Below are 23,383 nucleotides of genomic sequence, written 5' to 3' on the forward strand. Positions count from 1 at the left end.
GGTAAGACTAAATATTGGGGACTCGTGCCTTGGAGTCCTCAATGTCTATGCCCCTACAGAGGTTAGGGCATGCAGCAGGTTTTGGGTGGAGATCGTGGATGGATTCCCAGAGGTAGACTCCTGGATCGTTGGAGGAGACTTCAACAATCTGGAGGCTCTGGAGGACCAACAGGGCAGAGGTAGTAACTACCAGGGCATGGCTAGGGAGGGGCAGGAGGCATGGGAGGTCTTTAAAACAGTCTATTTCACATTGGAACTATATTGCATGTACCAATGTCTTCACAAAACCCAAAAGCCCCAAAATTCTTGACTTATTTGCCAATAAATTTCTGCATTAATTTTGTCTCAGGCACATATCGACACTGTTTGTGCCTGCCCGGGCAAAAGCCCCTTCCCCAAAGATGAATCTGGAATAAAAAAGTAATGTTTACTTTTAAAATTTTGTACCTGGTGCAGGAACCAGTCAAGCTGGTGGCCGGAGCAGCTGGTCACAGTCGAGCTAGTGGCGGGCGGCACTGGTGCAGGGGAGCTGCGCAGGTGGGCAGCACAGGGCAGAGGTGGGCGATGCAAGGCGCAAGGGAGCTGCGCAGGCGGGCGGCTCAGGCGCAGAGGAGCTGTGCAGGTGGGCGGCACAAGGCAGAGGCGGGCACAGGAGCAGCGAGCGAGTGCTGGTCAAGGGGCAGCGGCGCAGCGCCACAGGAGCAGGCACAGCTCAAGGGCAGCAGTCAGGTGCAGCTGGCAGGGCACCTGGCGCTGGTGCTGGTACAGGCAGGAGCTGCAGGGTGATGGCTGCTGGCTAGCAGCTCGCTGGCTGTTCCAGTTGAAGGGACGGTTCCAGCTGAGAGGGACAGTTCCAGCTGACAGGGACTGAACTGAGCTGTACTCAGAGAGCAGACTGAGTTGTACTCTGCTCTGATACAAAATGTGAGAGTTGGAGTGGATCGAAGCTCAGCTGAGAGTGGAGTAGATAGTGTTAAGAGTGAAAGCATGACACCCAATGCAATAGACTGAAAGTAGTACCAACCCTTATACTTTAGGGTTGTAAGAAGGTGTTCACACCCGAAGTGTGTGAAACACGATAAGTGCCCAAAACTGTGTAACATAGGCACATAAAATAAAGAGAATAAATCTGGGGGGAAAAACCTCTCATATGGAGAGTAAAAAGTGCCCTGGTGTCCTACTGAAGATCACCGACACTCCTCTGTGAGCATAGGTATGAGTAAAACCCAACAACACTTGCAGCTTAGATCCTAGTGTATAGAGATAAAGATTGGGAAGAAAGAAGCAAATCTTGATAATAAGTATACTGCAAAGGTCTGAGTGACTGCAAGCCAGTGGGAACATGCCCATAGAAGTGCTCAAAGAGCTCTCCTCCTGGACCTGGAATATACGGACTTGGTAGGGATATATTGATAGTTATAGTTGCATAGCTGATCCTTCACAGATGCACGGATGCACATAATGCAATCTTACCAGCCTAACTTATTAATGTAACTTTTAATTTATTATATAGAAGTTTGTCCAAATCATCAAGCTTGGAGGGTATTCAAAAGGTGTCTATATACTTAAGATCAAATAGGTAACTTACAATGTTTCCAAGCTACTTAATGCACTTAGATCAGGAATTGAGCCTGTGAGGTTATTTCCAGCTAACCATCTGCAAACAAGAAGTACATGACACATCAATCCAAAAAATGATTTGAAAATCAAAGGAAAAGGATCAAAACATCAAAATTGAATAACAAACAAGAACTTACAGCATTGTGAGTTCACTGAGGGTGCCAATAGTTTCAGGAATGTGGCCATCTAGGCTATGATTAGACAAAGATCTACAAAAGGCATCCACAAGAATCATGAGGTCTATATGAAAGTCTGTGTTAACCTTATGTCTGTACAACTTCATTGGTGTTCCTATATCAAATAAATTATGTAAAATGGAGTCATCAATAGCTCACAAGGATGTTATTCTGACAGGTGCATCTGCAGTACATTGTACCCAAGGGAACCTGTAGTCATCAGGTAGACATGGATCACCTGTATAACTGCTCAAACCCATGCTGCTTTTGATGTCATCGATAGCAGAAACTATAAAATCCACACAAACCAACCCACCAATGCAGGTACAATAAGTGTAATGACGTAAACAGACTCCAATGTAAAAACTAAGGGAAATGTGATAGCAACATTCTACCTGTCCAAATTTCCTTTACATGCTACAAGAATGGAGGACAAAAAATTCATTGAGAGAATAGTTTGTATTTTCCTCTCTTCAAATTCACGGAGTCATTCATTCACCCTACACTCTTATGTTTGTGTTTTTTGAGTTTTTCTATAAGTTTAGTTGTTAGTCCTGTTAGTATACATTTTATGTTTTCTCTACAAACCTGACAGTGTTCTCTTCACAGGGTATCAAAGCCATCATGAGACTAGGGCTTGCACAAGCAAACTGCACTAGCTTTTGATGTCTCAGCATGATACTCTAAAACCCTCCTTAGAGCCTTCTCTTCTGAGTCCATCAGTTCAGGCTCTAAGGGAGTCCTCCTCATTTTCAACAATGAACTTGGTCTTTTGAGCTTTGACTTTAACAAACTCTCTATAAGTGCACACAATCGGACAAGGAAGTTGAAGAAAATCCAGAGTCTTCTTCAGTAAGAGAACAAATCACCATGGACCAAGTAGGATATCCTAGGGCTACTCCAATCTAGTCAGGTTCGAACGTTTCCTATACATAAGATCTCTTTCATCTTGATTTAATATGTGCAGCCTAAAATGAGTTACCACCAGAAAACTATGTCAACTAGAACAAGGGAGGTGTCCATGCTAGACCAGGTATTTCTCTTGATTCACAAGTTACTTCCATCAAATTTTTGTTAATTGATGCATCGCATATTGTGAGCACTATACATATCCTCACTACCAGAGTGTATATTGTGGGTGCCAAGACCCACAACCATTGTGTGCTTTTGGCTGGCTGGTTGCATTTATTGCACCTACATCTGTTGGCTGACTGGTCATTTTATGTATTTATTCTAGACTATTTATAGACTACTGCTTGTCCACTACTTATCAATCGTCAGGTACTCATCCTACAGCATGCCTGCTTCCTGGTGGAGAAAGGAAGTCTACTGCACTCTGCTAGCAACCCACCAATGCAGGTACAATAAGTGCACTGACATAAACAGACTCCAATGTAAAAACTAAGGGAAATGCGATAGCAACATTCTACCTGTCCAAATTTCCTTTACATGCTACAAGAATGGAGGACAAAAAATTCATTGAGAGACGGTGGTTTGTATTTTCCTCCCTTCAAATTCACAGAGTCATTCATTCACCCTATACTCTTATGTTTGTGTTTTTTGAGTTTTTCTCTAAGTTTAGTTGTTAGTCCTGTTAGTACGCATTTTGTGTTTTCTCTACAAACTTGACAGTGTTCTCTTCACAGGTATCAAAGCCATCATGAGACTAGAGCTTGCACAAGCAAACTACACTAGCTTTTGATGTCTCAGCATGATACTCTAAAACCCTCCTTAGAGCCTTCTCTTCTGAGTCCATCAGTTCAGGCTCTAAGGGAGTCCTCCTCATCTTCAACAATGAACTCGGTCTTTTGAGCTTTGACTTTAACAAACCATCTAGAAGTGCACACAATCGGACAAGACAGTTCAAGAAAATCCAGAGTCTTCTTCAGTAAGAGAACAGATCACCATGGACCAAGAAGGATATCCTAGGCCTACTCCAATCTAGTCAGAAATGTTTCCTATACATAAGATCTCTTTCATCTTGATTTAATATGTGCAGCCTAAAATGAGTTACCACCAGAAAACTATGTCAACTAGAACAAGGGAGGTGTCCATACTAGACCAGGTATTTCTCTTGATTCACAAGTTACTTCCATCAAATTTTTGTTAATTGATGCATCACATATTGTGAGCACTATACATATCCTCACTACCAGAGTGTATATTGTGGGTGCCAAGACCCACAACTAGTGTGTGCTCTATTTTTATGACAATGCCATTTTGGCTGGCTGATTGCATTTATTGCACCTATGTGTTGGCTGACTGGTCATTTTATGTATTGTTGCGTTTCACTCACGCCTACACTCACAAAGGACTGTTGATGATTTCAATAGGACATTGGGGCACTTATTACTCTCCATAAGAGAGGTTTTTTCCCCCAAATTTTTCTCTTTATTTTATGTGCCTATGTTACACATTTTTGGGCACTTATCGTGTTGCACACACTTTGGGTGTGAACACCCTCTTACAACCCTAAGGTTTAAGGGTTGTATCTTGTACTTTCATCTTACACTTTCAGTCTATTGCATTGGGTGTCATGCTTCCACTCTCCACACTGTCTACACCACTCTCAGCTAAGCTTCGATCCACTCCAACTCTCACATTTGGTATCAGAGCAGAGAACAGCTCAGTCTACTCTCTGAGTACAGCTCAGTTCAGTCCCTGTGGAGCCGCCCCTTCAGCTGGAACTGTCAGCTCCCACTAGCCAACAACGTGCAGCTCCAAACAGCGCCAGCGCCTGCAGCTTTGCTCTATGCCAGCTGTGCCAGACTGCCGCCGCCTATGTCCACCGCCGCCCCTGTGCCTGAGAAGTCTGCCTGTGCAGCTTCCCTACGCCTTAACCGCCTCTACCCTACGTTGTGCCCGCTAGCGCCCTATGCCCACCTGTGCTCCTGTGCCTAGCGCCACCCACTTGTGTCCAGTGCCGCCAATCCCTAGTGCTGCTCCCGCCTGTATAAGCACCACTGCAAGCGCCCGCAGCTGTGAGCTGCATCGCTACCCCTGACCAGCGCCCGACAACTTCCGCTTGTTCCCTGCGACGCCCAATGCGCCACCTGCCCAGGCAGCCCGCCACCAACTCGATTCGTTCCTGCGCCAGGTACAAATTTTTTTCCAAGTTAAACTTACTTTTTTATTCCGGATTCATCTCTAGGAAAGAGGCTTTTGCCCAAGCAGGCACAAGCAATCTTGATACATGTCTAGGATACGATTTATACAGAAATCTATTGGCAAATAAGTCAAGAATTTTGGGGCTTTTGGGTTTTGTGAAGACATTGCTACATGCAGTACAATTCCAGTGTGAAATAGACTGTTTGTGACCATTTTGGGGCTTTTGCTTCTACAAGGTTGCTGAGCATTTATTGCACCTTCGACAGCATGCATTATAGACAGTTTTAACAAAGTGTGCTTCAGTTCGCTAATTGCAGCAAATTACTTGCTGTAATTTCTGGAAATTTTGAGATTTCCAAGTTTATCCACCTAGGACATTCCTCTTTTGCTCTTTTTTTTGGCATTGTTTATCATGGCAAATCGGAGAGGTGATGTATTTACCTATGTATCCAAGGAGGACAGGTTGGATGGTAACAACTATTCACTCTAGTCCTTCATGATGAAGAATGTGCTGATTGCAAAGAATCTTTGGGAATATGTCAACGGTGAAGACGTTAGGCCCGGAGTTGTGGCTCCTGCTACTCCTCCAGGAGGACGTGGACAACGGGCAACTCAGCTTGTTCAACCTGCTCCACCTCAACCACTTTCACAAAGATCAGCAACACAAAAGACATGGAATACACGAGATGCATAGGCCTTGTCGCTGATTGCATTGGTAGTTCAAGAGTCTATCATCCCTCACATTCGGTCTGTAGCTTCTTCACGAGAAGCTTAGCTCACCTTGGAGTAGATGTTTGCTGGTAAGAATGAGACCCGCATATCTTTCTTGAAGAAAGAGCTTGAGACACTGAAGATGTATGAGGGTGATTCTATGCAAGATCACCTAAACAAAATTCAGGAGTTGCGTGAGTAGCTTATGAATGTTGATGAGTATTACTCAGATGCACACATGATATCTACTACATTGAATTCATTGCCGCCCTCGTACTTGGCCTTTCATACGGCCTTGAACCTCACCATGAGGATTACTCCATAGCCACTTACTTTTCTTTAGGTGGTCAGTTTGTCTTAGAGTAGGAGCAGACAAGAAGAAACAGTGGTGGGGATGTTATAGTCTTTGAGCAGGCTTTTATGGCACAGCGGAAGGGCAAGGGCAGCCAAGCAAAGAATGCTCCGCAGAGCTCTGGGACTTCAGCCACTTCACAAGCCAATAAGAAACAAGGGGGTATGCAAGCCAAGAAGGGCAAATGCCATTATTGCAAGAAGCCAGGCCACTACATCACTGAGTGTAGAAAGCACATAGCCAAGGAGAAGGAGGAGTCGGGGATATCTGTTTCTGATGCTCCTTCCACTGTTACTGAGTCAGCGTCCTTTGTTGCAGATAGTGACTATTGTTTTTATACATGCGTTAGGAATCTTATTGGGCTGATAGAGCTCTACCGAGAATGCAAGCACATGGTTTTTTGACAGTGGTGTTTCTACGCACATCACATCTTGCAAAGATTTGTTTGCTTCTATTAGTGCGGCTCCAATTGGCAAGTCTGTACAGTGTACCAACAATGCATCATACCCTTAGGGAGATTGTGCTCACAGCCATTGATGGCTCTATTCCCTGCCTACAAGAAACTTTGTTTGTGCCAGGTATAAAGAAGAATTTGTTATCTATTTCTTCTTTGGCACGGTGTGGTTTGTAGGTCACCTTTGATGATGACAGATGTATGGTGCGAGATAAGAAACACATTACTTTGGTCTTGATTGGCACTCTATGTCATGGGTTATATGAGTTGGATGCTCTTTCAGTTGATCAGTCGGCCTATTTAGCATCCACTCTTACTCCTACTATGTTACAGATGGAGTTATGGCATGCTCGCATGGGGCATATAAACTATAGTAGCTTGATGCTTTTACAACGTACACAGATGCTTGATGGATTATCTCTCTTGGAGAGACCTCCTAAGCACTTATGCGAGGGATGTATTTTGGGAAAAATGCATCAATTTTCGTTTCCCCGTGATGTTGCTTTTAGAGCCACAACCAGGTTACAATTAGTGCACTTAAATGTATGTGGCCCTATGGAGACAAAGTCATTGGATGGATGTTACTATTTTGTGACTTTTATTGATAAATTTACTCACTTCCGTTGGGTCTATTCTTTAGTGAAAAAGTCAAAAATGTATGATGCATTTTTGGCTTTTGTAGCACTTGTTGAGAACCGATTTGGCTATAGGGTGAAGACTCTCCATTCAGACCGAGGGGGGAAACATATGTCCTCTATGCTGAATTCCTTTTTGAAGCAGAAAAGCATTTTTCATCAGATCACTACTACTTATACTCCACAGCAAAATGGGGTTGCAGAGAGGTAGAATCGGTCACTCATGGATATGGCCAGATGTATGTTGAAAGCAAAAATCTTGCCACACATTTTTGGATGGAAGCCATTATCTGTGCTTTCCATGTTCTGAATAGATGCCCCACCAAAGCATTAAAGAATATCACGCCTTTTGAGGCTTGGGACAGCCGGAAATCTTCTGTTGGGCACTTTCCTACCTTTGGGTGTCTTGCATATGCACACATTCCCAAGGTACTTAGAAAAAAGTTGGATAACAAGGCTGTCAAATGCATTTTTGTGGGGTATAGCAATGAGAGCAAAGGATATAGATTATATGATCCTGTCTCTTAAAAGGTATTTGCCAATAGGGGTGTACTTTTCGATGAAAAATCAGAATTATCCCTTGCTGGTTTTGACACATATCAGGTTACAAGTGATGTATTTGAAGGGTTGCTGCCCATTGCATTTGGTGATTTAGCTGGAGTTTCAGCAAGTGAACTAATGTTCAGCCAACTGCTCCATTGGATAATGCAGAAAATCAGCCCATGGCTGATTTGAATATTCAGCAAAGTGTTGAATCTGAAATTCAGCAAGAGCTTGTGCACAGTCAGGAGGCTAGACAAATGCCTAGATGGTATTTACAGACTATTAAAGATAGTCATTTGGATGCTTACATGGCTAGTTGTACTAGAAGGCAAGCTCGTATGCATAATAATGCGCATACCATGGAGTTTGTTATGGCAATAAATACAATTGATGATAAGGACCCTGAATGTTTTGAGGATGGACAACATAGTGTGCATTCGATGGCAGCAATGCAAGTTGAGTTTGATTCCATCATGAAGAATCAAACATGGAATTTAGTGTCTTTGCCTATTGGGATGGATGGATTGTGCATCAATTAGATATAAAGATTGTATTTTTACATGGGAAACTTCATGAAGAAGTATATGTACAGCAGCCCATTGGTTTTCCAGTTGAGGGATCCGAACACTTGGTTTGTAAGCTGGAAAAGGCTTTATATGGCTTGAAACAAGCTCCTTGAGCTTGGTACACAAAGATTGATGCTTTTTTAGTCAGTCAAGGGTTCATAAACAGCTCATCAAAGTCTACTCTTTATGTATGTAAAGAGGGGGGATCCATGCTGATCATTTGTCTATATGTTGATGACCTTTTGCTTACAGAGACACATGCTGATCAGATTTCAGCATTTAAACAAAATTTGCAGCAAACTTTTAAGATGTTAGACTTGTGGTCTTTGCACTATTACTTGGGCATTCAATTCATTCATGATGCTAGAGGTATCGGTTTATCACAGTCAAGATACATTGGTAAACTTCTTGAGAGGTTTGGCTTATAAGATTGCAAGCCAGTCTCTACACCAATGGAACCTAGACTGCACGGACTGCAGCTGTCATTGCATGATGACAGTGACCTATTTGATATACACACATATACTCCAGCAATTAGATGCCTTATCTACCTATACAACACTAGGCCGGACATACAGTTTGCAGTTTCAGCCCTGAGTAAATATATGCATCAGCCACACATGTCACATTGACAAGTTGTCAAGCATGTTTTTCGTTACTTGTAGGATACTAAATCTCTTGGCTTGCTTTATGCCAAGGGGGGACCACTACGCTTATATGCTTACAGTGATTCTGATTGGGTTGGTGATTATGATTCTCGTCACTCCACTAGTGGCAATTATTTCTTCCTTGGCTCATCTTGCATATCTTGGCTTAGCAAGAAAATCACAAAGATGCCATATCGTCATGTGAAGTTGAATAGAAGGCTGCTTTCACTATCACAGTTGAATGTGTATGGCTTAGACGCTTGCTAGTTGATCTGGATGTATCTGTCACGGAGCCTACTCATTTGTTCACTGACAGTCAGAGTGCCATTGCAGTGGCACGGAACCCGATGTTTCATGCACATACGAAACACATTGAGATTTATTATCACTTTGTCAGAGAGAGCCTATGTTGCATTAACGAATATAACTTATGGGGAAACAACACGAGAGATGACTGTCCGGGGGACTTGGGCGCCCGTACGAGGTTCGGGGGGCTTAGGAAGTGAGTTATAAATTAGTATAACTTGCTAGGAATTGACGGCTAGCAAGAGGAGACACGTTGAGTTCTTCCGGCATCTTCCTAAGCGTGGCTGGGTGGCGAATTGAGAGCTCTCGTGCTTCCTTTCTGGGGCGACTGCAGAATGACAGTACCGCAACAGCCTACATGCCGGAGATATCAGCCTTGTCTATCGTCCTACCACCAATAATGTGGCAGACATCTCCACCAAAGCTCTTCCTCGTGACAAATTTGAAGCATTTTGCAATGCTTTAAATTTGATCTCCTTTGGTGGCGGATGACCCTTGTATTTTGATCACTCCACTCCAGGGGGGTTTGTTGGGTTTCACTCAAGCCTACGCTCACAGAGGAGTATCGGTGATCTCATTAGAACATTGGGGCACTTTTTACGCTCCGTACGAGAGGTTTTTTCCCACAAATTTATTCTCTTTATTTTATGTGCCTATGTTACACATTTTCGGGCATTTATTGTGTTGCACACACTTCGGATGTGAACACCCTCTTACAACCCTAAGGTTTAAGGGTTCTACCTTGTACTTTCATCTTACACTTTCAGTCTATTGCATTGGGTGTTGTGCTTCCACTCTCCACACTGTCTACTCTACTCTCAGCTGAGCTTCGATCCACTCCAACTCTCACATGTATTTATTCTAGACTATTTATAGACTACTGCTTGTCCACTACTTATCAATCAAGTACTCATCCTACTACACGCCTGCTTCCTGGTGAAGAAAGGGAGTCTACTGCACTCTGCTAGCTGCACACTCAACCCATGCCATTGTATTGTTCTTATCCTTGGTATATGGCTCCATTTACAGTCTATTCTCTCTGAGTTCTTGTATTCTTCTATGTCCTTTGTGTTCATCACAGTTTTTGTCAACACTATGTCTTTGCTTCTATTGCTCCACACTTTTTTGAAATGGTATCAAAGCCTCTGTCTCTTGGTTTTGGTGCTGCCTGCTGTGTTTGACTGCTGTTTTCAGGTCTATTGACACATAGATTACTCCAGCTGCTGATCAGAAGCGGGTAGCTCCAGGTCACAGCATCTCATTGTGTTTGTAGTAGTTTCTATGAGCAATGTCTCTTTGTTTCCATTGCTCCAAACTTTTCTCACATGGTATCAAAGCCTGTATCTCTTGGCTCTGGTGCTTTCTGCTGTGTTTGAATGCTGTTTCAGTTTGCATGTAGACTATTCCAGAAACTTGTCTTTGCTGATGATCTGATCCAGGTAGCTCCAGCGACAATGTCAACTGCTAGGCAGCAGTCTTTCAGCCCCAAGAGGCCTGTTGCAGCCTGTTTTTTTGCTTCCAGCCTTGCAATTTTGCTGTCCAGCCTGCATTTTTACTAGATCTGCTACCAATTGTGCTTCTACAATTGATGATTTCATTGTTATGTAGTCATTTTTTATTTTCTTTTTCTCAGGCTTGCTCTTCCTCAATCATCTTCAGCCTGTGTTCTCAGCAAGTTTGCATTTTCAGTCTGATCTGGACCCACTCAAAGGACAGATCACACATGTTGATCGTTGTGCTTCTATCATTACACTCTTTCACATCTATTTCCTCTCTTTGTGTTTTATTCTATATTGCTTGAACTATTTAACCCATGGTACTAGGTTGTGCATCAAAAAGTGCCTCTCTCTCTCTCTCTCTCTCTCTCTCTCTCTCTCTCTCTCAGAATTGAGACAGGCAGATGGGAGGGTATACAGACAGAGGAATGCATATGCCCACTATGCGAAGAGAGCCAGAGACAGAGGAACACTACATCTGCCGATGCACTATATATTATGATATACGAGGTAGATACCACTGTCTGTTTCGAGAGGGTTTTGGACCCCTGAGACGGATCATGTAGTTTGAGGATCAGAGATGCTTGGGATTCTTCCTCTTGCTCCAGAGGCGCAGAGCAACAATTCTACGGAGTAGGAGGCCCCCACAGCTGGCTCACATAGACAAAAGTCACTGACTTTTTCACTGATACACGACAGAGTATGGCAGATACCACTACTACTGCCACACAACCTACAGGAGTACATCATCATTGGACCTCATCTTCTGTTACTCTCTATTATGACTCCAGCCCCCCTGATATCTTGAAGTCTCTATCTCTATATATGGGTTGGCAGCTCTTGAAAGGCAAACCACTCCCCCACTGTAGAAGCTACATGTGCCAAGAACCTCCCCCAAGATAGAAGGGTCATCTCCCCAAGGGTGTGGTCTCTCTCTATCTTGAGTAGCTGATTAAAAAGGAGTGGTTGCCTCAATTTCTCTTCAACACTTGCTGGGTCAATCTGATGAAGTCGTGTAGATACTGATCTCCATGCCCATATAATAGATGCAGTAAATCCAACCTCAAAATTGTTCCCAAGCCCTATAGCTTGGATATGCTGAAATAACCAGTGTGTGCTAGGCTCCCATGGCCTTCCATGAGTGAGAACAATGGTCTCTAATCTCCATAATAGTAGCTTCTTCCATGGCTCCTCACCCAAAAGAAGGCCCCTCACAATGAGCTTTACCATCAGTGCTCTACTCTGACTTTCTGGGTCAATAACCCCAAACCACTCCTAGATCTAGGCTAGATGATAACATCACAAGCTACCTTAGCCCTTGCAGGACTACCATCTCCACCTGACCAAATAGAATTCCTAATGAATCACTTCACTTGGCCAATGCATGACCTGCCAACAAGAAGTTATGTATCACATGGTGGCTAACATAACCCAATCTGCAACTACCACCCTACCTGCTAGTGACAGTCTTGTGCTCCAATATAGTAGCTTGTCTTATGCTAAGTAATAAGGATGCCAGCTGATGCTCTGAAGAAATATCAATGCCTACATGGCATCCTGAATATCTCACAGAAGTGCCATGGGGGACCCAAGTGAAACTGTCATGTGGTTTCCAATCTATCTGCTTAGTATCGCAAACCCAAAATCCATACGATTTGAGCTAGTTAATAAGAACTCCTGAGGCTCTGCAGAAGACCTCCATCGCAGCTTACAAAGGCCCTAAAATTCTCCGCATCCCCATCCAAGTAAACAGATGTGTCACTTGCAAACTCCACATCCAACAACTCCTCAAACTCTAGAATTTATGACACGTGGTTTATGGTTTACTAGCTTGTAATTCAGTTTAAGGTAATGTCTTTAAATTTAGATTTTTACTTGTTTTTTTAATGCCATTCCTGTCCACCTGTCCCCGTTCCATGGGTTTGGAATCCCCATCGCCATTCCCCGCTCCCATTTCCCGTCTCATGTTTCTATGCGTTGTACTGTTCTTGAGCCTTGGTATATGGATTCCATTTTCTGAGTCTATTCTCTCAGAGTTCTTGTGTTCTTTTCTGTTCCTTATGTTCATTGCAGTGTCTGGCAACAATATCTCAACTCTCTTTGCTTCCATTCCTCTGCACTTTCCTAATATATATTGCACCCACCTATCCTTCTGCAACCATCTACTCTAATTTTCATGTCCTTCTCTCCCATCCCGTTACCTTGGGATACCCTACTAAGACTATCAATCACACTCTCACAATTCCATTAAACTTTGCACTCGGCCATGTCCCAAGCTCTAACTCTATTAGTCATCCAATTCCTTTGGACACGACTAGAAGCCAAAGTTTCTTATGTTGCATCAAGTGGACGTAACCCCTGTGAATGTGACTTATGGTTCCATTACAAGTCTTCCAATTTCAAGATTTTCCCATTTGTGCCATGCTATAGCTATTGTACCAAGTGAAACAATAAGTTGTGTGATAGGAACTCCTTTGACTCAAAGTCCATACACCCTTCTAGCCACATGAGTCCTAGACTCTCTATTCCTACACCTAGCACACTGCCAGTCTCACAAATGGTTAGTTTAGTCAATTACAAATTTTTGGCCCCTGCCCTCTATGCAAACAATCGCTAGACCAAGCATTCATGAAATGCTCAAGATTTCACATGCCGTTCAACCAAGTAATTTCTACCCTTAGGGGGGCTTGTGTCCCTCTTTTATGAATATTCCTTCGTGTTAGAAGCATAGCATGAGAACCCTATGTAAGCAAGGGTGTATGGAGCACCAATTGTGGGGCCAATGGGGTATCTACTATCCAAGAATTTTAAGGTATAAAGTGTGCATTTCAATTTGTAATTATTTACTGATTGTTGTAATCAAGTGCTTCATCAAGAATTACCATCCTATCCGAGAAGCAAGGCTAGTTTCCGGACAGGTACAAATAGGAGAGTCCTCCTTCCGATGTTATTCGCAATAATAATCACATCTTCGCTCAGAAGAGTGTCGAGAATGACAATCCCCATTTGAGTCATGAGAGCATGTAAATGGGAAAGACGTCTTCCTCTTCAACAATCATCCACTAAAGAAAACTTGCATTTGGCTATGGACAGCCCCAAAACTGAAGGACTCGGCTACAAGATACCAAGATCTCGATGTAGAAGGTCCGCTTGAGGAGAGAAGATTGTCGCTTGCACACAGAAGGATGCACAAGCACAAAGCGCTGATCAATATGTTGTAATCTGCTCCACAAATGTTGCATTTGACTATGAAGGACTGTCGCCACCACCCAAAGGGTTGCATTTATGCAGAACGCTGATGGAGATGTGTCCCTTATGCCTCGAAGCAGTCGCCTACACCTGGATGATGTTGCTTGGCCTCCTAATGATGTCGCAATCCACCGGATGTTGACGCTTGGCCACTAGATGATGTCGCCCTCACACAAAAGCTAGCATTTTCAGCAAACACAAGGATGTATGCATGCGTTTTGGATGTGGATGGTCTCCTCACCTTTGTGTCTCTCTCTAATAATGATACCATGCTCTGATACCATGTGAGCATGCGCAACGGAAAGAAACGGAAACAAAGAGACAAAGGAAGAGAGAGAGACTACAAGAAAAGAAGAATGAAATCTACACTAAACAAGGAAGAATGTTGATACAAAACCAAAAAAATCGTGTTCCGCCTACACGTCGCGCTGCTGTCCCCCCGCCCGATACACGCCATCCGACTGCCCGACTGTCTGACTGGCCTGCACGCTGTCCGACTGTCCTGCACGCTGCCCAACTGATCGTGGCAGTCTTAGCACTGCTCGTGCCTCTCTGTTCAGCTCGAGCGCCCTCGCCCAAGGTGTGTAACGGCCACCTGTTCCCCCTCTTGCCTGGCTATCCCCCGGGTTGACTGTTTCCGCCCCCCCCCCCCCCCGCTAGGCCGCTGTCAGTTACTTGTGCACGCTGTCGCCCTTAAACCCCCCCCCCCCCCCCCCCGAGTGCCACCTTAACGAGAGGCCTGGCCCGCGATCAGTCTGCAACACCACCGCCATTGAAAACAGAACCCCCCCCCCCCCCCCCCCCCCCTTTTCTTCTTCCCTTCCCCTCCAGTTGCTCCCTCCCCCTGTAGCAACTCCCCATTCAGCGACACAGCAGCGCAATAGATAGGTTCTCCCAGTAGGGACGGGCAATGGAAACCTTTGGTCAGACACCGGCGTACTCACCGAGTGCCCCATAGTCGAACACCTTGCGCGTAATCCTCTCTGAGGAGCAGCTCTTAGCCGTCTGAGCTAAGAAGCTGGAACTAATGGAAACAACAATCTATGGTCAGGTAGTAGGACATTCCCCAGCTAGGGCCCAGCTTCGGAACTGGCTCCACTCCACGCTGAGCATCGGCTCGGCGCAGATCATGGAGGCGGTCCTGTTGGGCCAAGGGATCTTCATGGTCCACCTCAGTTCGGCAGACGCAGCTCGCGAGCTACTCGCCAATTCACCTTATGCATCCACGAAGGGGGTCATATACATGGTCCCTTGGTACAGTGGCTTCACGGTGGAGGCGTTTGCACTCCACAACAGGTTTCTTCAGCACCCAGTCACCCTCCTCTTCCCCGGCCTGGCAATTAAGTACCGCTAGTTAGTGGAAGACTTCGGGAGGCTCTTCGGCACTGTCCTTCCAGCGTCCTTCGCGGATGCAGTGACAGCGGGCAGGGGTCCCAAAGGTACGGGTGGCAGTGAAGGAGGTTAAGAATATCCCACAGTTCCTAGAGATTGAGGCAGGCGGGCATTCCTTCAGGCAGCAGGTCATTGTGACTGGGCAACCAGGGCAGTTGCTTGCGCTGCCACGACTTTGGGCATCATGCAGCAATTTGCACAGGGTTTGGAGCCAAGGCGGCTCCGCCTACAGGTCCGCAGGTGGATGTTGACAGTTTCACAAGGGTCCAAAGGCGACAGAGAGGGAGACGGCAAGGGCGGGTGTAGCTAGCCCCTCAAGCCCAGCCTTGTCAGCAAGGTGATGGCAGACAAGCGCCCCCCTCTCGGCAGAGCACTCCACAGCCCCCCCCTGCCCGCCCCACCCGGCAAGACCTATCCCCCCATTTTATCCACATGAGCCACAGACTGCCTCGCCGAAGCCCCCACAAGTCCCTCACCCCCCCTCCCCCCCCCCCCCCACATCCCATCCCCCCCCTCCCTCCACTGACCATGGCCCACAGCCCCCCCTTGCCAGGGCTTCCACCCCCTCCCCACACCCACCATGCATCTTTAGCCACTCCACCATAGCGCGATCCAATCCACCCCCATCCCCCCCCCTACCGAGCACCCCCCCTAATCCGCACCTAGGTCAGGTGAGTCCCCCCAGACCCACCCCCCCTCCCCCCACAGGAGGTGATAATCCACACACACCTACCTCCTCTGCACACCAACAGTCCCCCCCTGTCCACACAACCACCAGCTCATCTGCCCCTGTCACCCGCCTTACTTTCCCAAGACAGGCACAGCTACTGCCACGAGTTTTTTCGCAGTGGCCCATGGTCTTACTTGTGAGTTGCGGAGCGCGGAGAGTTTCCACTACCTCTAGAGGTGGGGATCTTCGTGGTTCGTAAGTCAAGGAGGGGCAAGGTCCACCTACTAGCATCACCGGATGGACGAAACTACACTTTCTTTTTCCAGTCATCCTTCTCAGAGAAGTGGACGACTACACAAATTGAGGAGGAATTGAAGAGTCAGGTGGCAGATCACATCTCCCAGTGGATGGGAGAGGAAGGACTAGCACTGTTCGCACAACAGTGTCCAGGCTGCATGATGGACATTAACTGGTGGGCTAGCGCCGACATCCCGCATTTGAGCATTATCTTTCAAGCCCCCCCACAGTGGGGAGCACCGAGGGATGTGATTGCGTGGCCCTCGGCAATGGCGGCCCGCTTCTACCAGTGTACAGAGTCGCGGCTTTCAGCATGGCTAATAGATGCATTGATAGTACCACCTGGAGCATCTATCACCCCTATGATCCGGCCGAGGGCCACAATGGGGGACTAGAGCTCACCATCCAGGCCAATGGCAAAACGTACCTGCACGCCTCGCAGTCTCTCTTCCTCATCTGCAGTTTCCACACCGAATAGATGCGTGTTTGGTTAGTCACAAGTTTCCCCATGAGCCTATACCTTGCATCCTCGAATGTGAACAGTCTCCTCTATAGTGGGACGCGTGGCTCAAGGAAGTTAATTGTCCGACGAGAGCTACAGCTTGCCCTCGCCGGACGGATAGACATCTTGCTACTACTACAGGAGCACAAGCTCACCCTCGCCCAGGCTCAGCGGGTTGGGAAGGTACTACCAGGCAGCTCGCATACTTATTGGGAGCAAGCCATAGGTGCCCACGGCAGGAGCGGAGGCGGAGGCGTATGCACATCTATTGGTCCGAGTCTTACCACCTGTGTACGAGACCAAGGGACAATAGTGGTAGGAAGGGCTCTATGGATCAAACTGGATATTGGGGACTCGTGTGTTGGAGTCCTCAATGTCTATGCCCCTATGGAGGTTAGGGCACGCAGCAGGTTTTGGGGGGAAATTGTAAATGGACTCCCTGAGGTGGACTCCTGGATTGTGGGAGGAGATTTCAACAACCTAGAGGCTTTGGAGGACCAGCAGGGCAAAGGAAGAAACTACCAAGGCATGGCTAGGGAGGAGCAGGAGGCATGGGAGGTCTTTTTGCTTGCAGTCGGAGCACGAGATACTTGGAAAGACCCTGCCTTCCACAAGAGGGAGAGGTCGTTGGACTTTTCTTGGGGATACAGGCGACTAGGCGGAGCCTTGCTGGAGCGGTTGGACAGGTTTTATGTGGGAGAGTAGGGAGGTTCTCGCGGAGGCCAGATTGAGCAGTTGGCAGGTACCACACTATTCGCCGATCACTGCCCGGTTCTCCTGGCACTTGATCCCCTAGTATCCGCCCTAGATACACGATCCTGCCGGATCCCTGACTCGATCTATAGGAGGGAGGAGGTGTCGAAACAGATAGAGATCTGGACCAGAGAGTGGGTGAGGAGGGACAGGATAGCAGAGGAGGTCGCAGAGGTCCTAGCCGAGTCAAGTAGAATTTGCCAAGAGGCAGCCCTACAGGCCAAGCAGCAGTGCTGGGAGGAGGAGAAAGCACTCCGCCGAGACTTGGCAGCTACGCAGAGATTGTTACAGGAGGCACCAGGGGACCCCATCCTCCACGCACAGGAGGTGCGCGCGCGTGCAACCATTGTTGACCTAGAGGACAGGGGCTTGGAGTTCTCTTTCCGCAATTCAGCAGCCTTTTGGGCGCGGAAGGGAGACACGATGTGCAAGGAGCTCTTCCAGGTGCACCAGCCCCGCACCGCGAGAGAGCAGATACGCAGCCTTAGGAATCAGTATGGGAGGACTCGTTCTAGCGCTGATGAGGGGATGGAGATTGCCACCGACTATTATACACGACTCTTCCAACAGGAGACAGCTTCAATTAGAGGAAAGAGATGCAGACAACAGGTATGGGATCACATCCCGTCCCTTGTCACAGAGAGGAGATAGGACACGCCCTCCTAGTCCCCTTCACAGAGAAGGAACTAGAGGAGACGTTCCATACACAGGATGAGCAAAAATGCCCGGGGGAGGATGGCCTCTCTAAGGCCTTCTTCACTACATACTGGGAGGTGGTGAAGGATCCCCTACTGAGGACTTTCCAGGAGATATTCTCCTCAGGACAAATGCCAGGGAGGCTATCAGCAGGTCTTATCAGTCTCCTCCCCAAAGGGGGAGACCGGTTGGAGCTATCCTAGTGGAGACCGATCACCTTATTGTCACTGGCCTATAAGGCTCTGGCAAAGATGATTGGTAGACAATTACGCCATGTGCTTCCAGACATCATTCATGACACACAGACAGGCTTTGTCCAGGATAGGAGCATCCTAGACAATGTATTTACATTCTTTGAGGCGACAAAGTGGGCTCAACACAGTGGGCAAAGACTGGCAATACTACTATTGGACTTCGAGAAAGCCTACGACAGGGTGGAGTGGGATTTCCTAGAGGGTACCATGGTGAAGTTAGGATTTCCCCACGCTTGGATTCGGCGGGTCTCCGGCCTGTACAGATCAGCCACCAGCAGGGTTCTCATAGGCAAAAGGCGAGGGGAGGAGGTCCGAATGGAGAGATCAGTCCGACAAGGCTGCCCCCTGGCCCCATACCTGTTCCTATTTGTCGCAGAGGCGATGTCTCACTTCCTCAGGTCACGTGTGAGTGGACTACGCGGCCTCCAACTTCCAGTGAGAGAGGAGGCTGAGTTGTTAGACTCAGAGTATGCAGATGACACAGGACTCTACATAGAGGACGATGAGGTGATGCTGGGAAGAATGAGGTTGGCTCTTGAGGTGTTCTGTGCTGTAGCGGGTGCGAAAATCAACTGGCAAAAGTCGGTTGGCTTCCTCACAGACCCGGAATCCAGCACGGAGTGGGAAGTCCACTTGGGATTTAGATGGGTGAGCAGAGGGCAGACCGTCCGATACCTAGGGTTCCAGGTGGGACTTGATATCACTCCTGCCCAGCAGTTTCTTCCGGTTCTAGAGTCTATTAGGAGGAAACTGACCTATTGGAGCACGGCTCGCCTCTCACTAGCCAGTCGAGCCCTGGTGGTTAACCAGGTCCTCCTAGCGACAGCCTAGTACATCGCCTCATGTTGGTGTTTCTCCTCATCAGGTGCAGGGCAGCTTCGCCGCCTGGTGCGGAACTTCCTTTGGTCAGGGTCTGATGGCTCCAGAGACTCCAGGGCCAAGGTGGCGTGGGCGACCATCATACGATATCGATCAGAGGGAGGGCTTGGGATCATAGACCCAGAATATCAGAGTAGGGCCCTCTTGGGCAAGTTAGTTGTCCGCGGTCTCACACCAGGTGGGCAAACTTGGAAGGTCTTACTGCAGGAGGGCCTCCAGGATTGTAAACCGAGGCTTGGCGGGGAATGGAGGCCATCCCTGAGATGGATCTTCACTTCAGCCTAGATTACCCCGCCCATATCACCTTTCCTGCGGAGCCTACTCTGCGTGTGGCAGGGCCTCCGTAAGGCCCTAATCCAGAGCCCCCCGAGCTGCCAGGAGGAAATAGCCTGTTAGCCGGTGATTTGAAACCTCCAGGCCAAAGACAGGGAAGGGGTACAGTTAGGTGAGCGCCCCCACATCCAGTGGGCTGGGTGGGAGGCCGGCCCGGCTCGCTCCATCAGGACATGGCGGGAGGTGTACAGGATGGCAGACAAGGAGGTGCTACAGCGAGTATCAAGGTGCTTGAGAGGAGTGGAGTTGAGGAAAAGAGAGATAGACGCAGCAATACCTCCGGAGTGGCTTGCCCCCCTGATACGAGAACCGATAGAGGCCGGGGAGGTATGGGTAGCCAGGTTCTCTCCAGCAGGCATCCCTCTTCAGGTGGCAGGTAGAGTGGGCGGCGCCCCCCAGGGGACCTTTACCGTTCAGGAGGGGGGATGTCTGGCCCTTGACAGAGGGCAACAGGATGAGGGGATTGCCACCCTTTCATGGAGGAGGATTCGGGTGGGGGTCTTCAAGGGAAGACCTGGCGACTGGACCCCTATGTCTTCTAGATGGAGCTCAAGGAGTGGCGCCTTTGGATCTGGGAGGGTAGACCACTTGATGAGCTGGAGTGGGACCCAGGAGAGTGGCTATGGCCGGCCTCTGCGGTTGCAAAAAAGCCACCCAGGCTCCTAGAATACACAGCCAGGATTGGCAAACATGTATTGATGCAAGAGGATATGGATTAGGCACTGTCACGCAGCAGACACTGGGTGGAGCACAGCATCACGGAGCCCTTCCGACGGACCTTCTGGCGCCGCCTGTGGGATAGCTGGAGGCCGAGGAGGGTGTCGTATTTTTTATGGCTGGTGGCACATGGAGGTTTGGTGGTGGGAAGCTGGCTTGCCCAGATGTAGAAGGAAGGAGGGTGTAAGCGCTGCACACAGCAGCCTCTAGAAACCCCAAAGCATCGCCTTTGGTCTTGTGAGGAGGCGCAGCTTGTATGGAGAGGAGCATGCCGTATCTTTTGACGTATAGCCCCCAGCCTTGGGTGTATTTCATGGGGAGCTTTCTACTAGCAGTCAGTTAGCCAGGGCCGTCACCTTTTGTATAAGGCCGGGATGCAAAACACGATTTCATGATCGAGGCAGGGTCATGTGTAGTGGTTGGTCTGGAGGCTTTACCCATCCGCCAGGTACTAGAGCCCACAGCAAACCGCTCAAAGATATGGGAGATCATAGGGAGTCTTATTGGATGGCATATTTGGAAGGCGTGATTCCAGGTGGCTTTCGACAGAGAGAGGCTTTCAGCACTTGCAACCTTGGCAAAGCTATGGACCTCCATCATTCACTCCCTCCGCGGTCGATGGGAGCAGGTGCAGGGTGAGTCCAAGGCTCGTCAGGAGCTCCGTGGTCACTTCATGCGTACCTGGGGCGGCCAGGGCCTATTCTTTGTGCTGCAGGCAGGCAATCTCCCCCATGGCTCCTTGCCCCCATCCCCCCTAGACCGCCGTGAGAGGCTTGTATACATGATGTAGTGGTGACTTTGCATCAGGTCCAGTTTATTCTGTTGAGCTTGAGCACTTCGTTGTAATCAGCTTTTTGAGTAATATAATCAGCCACATTTTCTTGGGAAAAAAAAAAAAAGAATATTGATACAAACAAGACAGCGAAAGGAGACCGATCAGTCCCTACACACAGCCCATAATGTCAGTGAGGGCATGGGATCAAGATGATGATGATGGTGGCACTAAGCACGAAGAAGATGGAGTGTTGGAGTGTGTACCTGCCAAGGAGGACAACAGACTAGAGAGGATAAATAACTACCAAGTGGGGGGCTGGCTATATATAGCCATAAATGCCCAAAATTGACCGACCTACCCCTGAGGTGTCATAAATCCTGGCCTACCAACATTTAATGCTGGTTGCACTGCACAAAAGGCCAGAAAAATATCAAGTGGCTCCAAGAAAATCCGGACTTGCATGGACAATGTCTGACAGGTGGAGGCAAACTGGGAAATGTAGAAACTAACCTAGAAGTGCACATGGGAAGCCGACAATTGAGGGGAATGCAAAGAAAGGCATGCTCAAATAGAGCTATCCCTTGTCAAAGCTCCTAATGTCCTCGTCTTACTCAGACTAAGGCTCACAGGCAACAGGAGATGACAAGGCATGATAGTCATGACTGCTAACAGATTTTCCATATCAAGTACAAGGCAAATGGTGGCTTGCTTAGTAGTGCAAAGTTTCTATCCAAAAGAGGGTATTGACTTCGAGGAGACTCTTGCACCTACTACACACTCCACCTCCTTTTGAGCTTGAATGCCCATCATAAGCGGCCATCGTTTCAAACGAAAAGGAGGCCTACAGGGCTTAACCATCTAGCCTCACTATTCTTGGCCATGAGAATAAGGTGTTTTCTTTGCAGAAAGCTCTTTATAGGCTGAAGCAAGCCCCATGGGCCTCATTTCATCGGATTGATCGATTCTTCAAGGAGGACCGGTCTTTCCAACCCTCTTCTTTTGAACTCAATGTGTACATATTCAAGGATTCCAAGGGGATTTGCCACATTGTTCTCTATGTGGATGATCCTATCATCATAGGTTTTCATTCTTCAAAAATTCAATCTATTCAGGCACCGTTGCTTCTACCTTTGGGATACCTAACCTCAATTGGTTGTCTTACTTTTTGGGCGTGGAGGTTGTCCAACATATAAGAGTGCTTTTGTGTCAATAGCAAAAGTATGCTTTACTGCTGGTTGCTCAGTATTTTCCTAATCGTATCAATTTAGTGCCTGCTTCATTAGATCAGAGACTTAAACTAACCAAGAATTTGGATGCTATACCCCATGATGAGACTTCTTACCAAGTAATTTCCACCCTTAGGGGGGCTTGTGTCCCTCTGTTATGAATGTTCCTTCGTGTTAGAAGTAAAGCATGAGAATCCTATATAAGCAAGGGTGTATGGGGTGCCAGTTTTGGGGCTAATAGGGTGTTTGCTATCCAAGAATTTTAAGGTATAAAGTGTGCATTTCAATTTGTAATGATTTTCTGATTATTGTAATCAAGTGCTTCATCAAGAATTACCATCCTCTCCGAGAAGCAAGGCTAGTTTCAAGACAAGTACAAATAGGAGAGTCCTCCCTCCGATGATATTCGCAATAATAATCACATCTCCACTCAGAAGAGTGTCGAGAATGACAATCCCCATTTGAGTCATCAAAGCATGTAAATAGGAAAGACGTCTTCCTCTTTGCACATAGAAGGATTCACAAGCACAAAGCGCTGATCAATATGTTGTAATCTGCTCGGCAAATGTTGTGTTTGACTGTGAAGGCCATTGCCACCACCCAAAGGGTTGCATGATGGAGATGTGTCGCCTAATGCCTAGAAGCAATCACCTACACTTGCATGATGTCACTTGGCCTCCTAATGATGTCACAATCCACTGGATGTTGACACTTGGCCACTAGATGATGTTGCCCACACACAGTATAGCTGGCATTTTCAGCAAACGCAAGGATGTATGCCTACATTTTGGATGTGGATGGTCTCCTCACCTTTGTATCTCTCTCAGATAATGATACCATGCTCTGATACCATGTGAGCGTGCGCGACAGAAAGAAACGGAAATACAAAGACAAAGGAAGAGAGAGAGAGACTGCAAGAAAAGAAGAATGAAATCTGCACTAAACAAGGAAGAATGTTGACACAAACGGGACAACGGAAGGAGACTGATCAGTCCCTGCACGCAGCCCACAACATCGGTGAGAGCA

The 23,383-nt window shown here is 47.3% G+C and overlaps 1 protein-coding gene across 6 annotated transcripts in view; it reads right to left on the minus strand.

Moving 5' to 3' along the window:
- LOC148030804 (putative LRR receptor-like serine/threonine-protein kinase At1g05700) overlaps positions 1–23,383 on the minus strand; it is a 74,875-nt gene that overhangs the window by 47,237 nt on the left and 4,255 nt on the right. For 5 of the 6 annotated variants that reach the window (XM_087684335.1, XM_087684333.1, XM_087684331.1 and 2 more), the window contains exons 2-4: positions 1,956–2,085; positions 1,758–1,829; positions 1,589–1,657 (exon numbers count right to left, since the gene is read on the minus strand). In XM_087684335.1, the coding sequence (XP_087540461.1) occupies positions 1,589–1,657; positions 1,758–1,829; positions 1,956–2,085 (271 nt within the window). Of the gene's footprint in view, positions 1–1,588; positions 1,658–1,757; positions 1,830–1,955; positions 2,086–14,260; positions 14,355–23,383 lie in introns of those variants that run through there. The other variant, XM_087684337.1, reaches the window with a different exon arrangement.

Source organism: Lygodium microphyllum, chromosome 9, assembly GCF_053477565.2.
Source record: "Lygodium microphyllum isolate KBCC chromosome 9, Lygodium_microphyllum_v1.1.10, whole genome shotgun sequence".
NCBI classification, from domain to species: Eukaryota; Viridiplantae; Streptophyta; class Polypodiopsida; order Schizaeales; family Lygodiaceae; genus Lygodium; species Lygodium microphyllum.